General features: G+C 50.2%; 1 protein-coding gene across 1 annotated transcript in view; it reads left to right on the forward strand.

The window, feature by feature from the left end:
* The window catches only part of CTC1 (CST telomere replication complex component 1), a 22,622-nt gene continuing 19,922 nt past the window's right edge, over positions 1 to 2,700 (forward strand). The window contains exons 1-2 of the mRNA XM_037739691.1: positions 1 to 4; positions 750 to 837. Of these exons, the coding sequence (XP_037595619.1) occupies positions 1 to 4; positions 750 to 837 (92 nt within the window). The remainder of the gene's footprint in view (positions 5 to 749; positions 838 to 2,700) is intronic.

Consider the following 2,700-nt stretch of genomic DNA (forward strand, 5'->3'; position numbering starts at 1 on the left):
ATGGGTGACTGAGATGGGTGACCGAGGCCCGGCGCGGTGGCTCCCGTCTGTAATCCGAGCACTTTGAGAGGCCGAGGCGGGCGGATCGCTTGAGCCCAGTAGTTCGAGACCAGTCTGGGCAACATGGCGAAACCCTGTCTCTACAGAAAAATACAAAAATTAGCCGAGTGTGGTGGTGCACGCCTGTGATCCCAGCTACTTGGTGGGCTGAGGTGGGAGGCTCGCTTGAGCCCGGGAGGTGGAGACTGCAGTGAACCGAGATGGCGCCACTGCACTCCAGCCTGGGCGACAGAGCGAGACCCAGTCTCAAAAAAATCAGAGAGGGCCGGGCGCCGTGGCTCATGCCTGTAATTTCAGCACTTTGGGAGGCCAAGGCGTGGGGGTGTGATCATTTGAGGTCAGGGTTCGAGACCAGCCTGACCAACATGGTGAAACCCCGTCTCTATTAAAAGTACAAAAAATTAGCCGGGCGCCGGAAATCCCAGCTACTTGGGAGGCTGAGGCAGGAGAATCGCTTGAACCCGGGAGGCGGAGGTTGCAGTGAGCAGAGATCGCGCCACTGCACTCCAGCCTAGGCGACAAAGCCAGAGTTCGTCTCAAAAAAAAAAATCAGAGAAAGGAGATAGGGGTGTCAGGAGTTGGGATGGTTGCACCGAGGCGCCGCACTGAGTCTCCGGGTTGCTAGAGGGTGAACAGCGGGAAGGAGTTGTAGGTGGCGAGGAGACCCGCCCACCGGTGACGCCACCAAGCGCCCTCCGCCCCCGCGAGCACCCGCACCTCCCGGGGGTGGAGCTCCGGCGCATCATGGCGGCTGGCCGGGTTCAGGCCCTTTCCACCGTGAGTGCTGCCCTTCCGTCTCTTCTACCTTTTTTGTTTGTCACAGATTTTCTTTCTCTTCCTATTTCCTCTGCCTTGTCTCTGTGGGCTTGCCGGCCGCGCCCGGCCCATGGGTGAGGGGGTTGTGAGTCGGTCCAATCCTACCTCTTACTGGTTCTACGAATATTTTTATTCCCTTATTTCACGCAGCACCCACTGCGAGCCTTAAACTGGTCTCCGTTCACTCTCTAAGATTTAAGCCCGGTGGAAAACCAGGAACAGGTTAATGGGGGTACTAGGGCCTGTGGGTTCCTGGAGAAGACCCTTGACGGAGCTGTAGGGGAAAAGGGCAGCTGTAATAAGGAGAAGCGTCTGAGACCCGAAGTGCGCGTAGTGGGCAAAAAGCGCCGAAAGGGGTTTCAGGGCGGAGGCAGACACGAGTTCAAAGCCAGGTGGATAGAGCAGGTGTCTGAAAAACTCAAGAAATTCAGTTAGGTGGTGGTGGAAGGGTCAGAGCTGACAGTCTTGTACCTCTTGCTGAGCAGCGACTTTAACTTGAGCGTAGAACAATGATCAGATGAAAGAAGAAGGGCTTTGGTTTCCTAAGGTGGCAGTGCGGAGAGTGGACTAGAGAGAACCCTTAGACGGCTGTGGTTGAAATGCAGTGAGAGAGGATGGTGACCTGGACCACTGCAGCAGTGTTGAGTTTCTAGAAGTGATGATAGGGGGAAAAAAAAGAGAGAGAGAGATGTTGGCCAGGCCCGGTGGCTCACGCCTGTAATCCCAGCACTTTTCGAGCCGGGGGTGAGCCAATCACCAGAGGTCAGAAGTTTGAGACCAGCCTGGCCAACATGGTATAAGATCCCATCTCTACTAAAAATACAAAAATTAACCAGGCGTGGTTCGGGACGCTGCACTCCAGCCTGGGGGACAGAGCCGACTCCATCTGAAAAAAGAAAAAAAAGATGTTAAGAAAATACAATCATACAATCTAAAGGACTGGGCCTTAGGTAGGGAAAGGAAGGAGTTAAGGAGGACATCTAGATTTCAGGATGAACAACTATTTGGTTAAGGGTACTATTTGCTAAGTTAATGAACATAACACTGGAAGGGTTCTAGAAAAGGAGAGAATTTTGTGAAAAGTTCAGTATTGGGCATGTGTGCTGCCTGTAGGTTGGTCGTGGATAGTCTGACAGATGGTTAGGAGTAAAGCTCAGGAATGAGATCTCAGCTAAAGTAGGCATACAGAGACAATCATCATCTGGCCATATCTGTTAAACCCATGCTGCGGGTTTTTTTACTCAGTAGATGAAAACATGAATTTGCCTTTTTAGCAAAACTTAGGTAATTTCACCTTGAGGCCATGGGATCACTTTGAGAGACAGTAGTATTTAGTGCACCAAGCAAAGGATAGGCCATCAGAGAAATAGGAGCTACAAAAGAATACTGGGAGAGGAAGACAAAAAGTGTGAGAGTTGGAGTTTTGATTATGCTGGTGGGGCAACTCTGAATGGTGATTTGGTCCAGTTTCCAGCTTCCACAACTCTGACCATGAATGAGTTTTTGGCTGAGGCGGGCTGAAGGTCAGTGGTAGGGCTGGCCGTAAGGATGCTGAAGATGTCCAGGACTTGAAGACTGGGTTTTTTTTCTTTTAACTTTTATTTTAAATTCAGGGGTAGATATGCAGGTTTATTATGTAGGTAACCTCATGTCATGGGGGTTTGATATAGAGATTATTTCATCACCCCTGTACTAAGCATAGTACTTGATTGGTATTTTTTCGGATCTTCTCCCTCTTCCCACCTTCAAGTAGGCCCCAGAGTCTGTTGTCTTCTCTTTGTGTTCATGTGTTTTTTTTTTTTTTTTTTTTTTTTTTTTTTTTTT

Source organism: Cebus imitator, unplaced genomic scaffold (genome assembly GCF_001604975.1).
Source record: "Cebus imitator isolate Cc_AM_T3 unplaced genomic scaffold, Cebus_imitator-1.0 Scaffold72, whole genome shotgun sequence".
In the NCBI taxonomy this organism is placed as follows: domain Eukaryota; kingdom Metazoa; phylum Chordata; class Mammalia; order Primates; family Cebidae; genus Cebus; species Cebus imitator.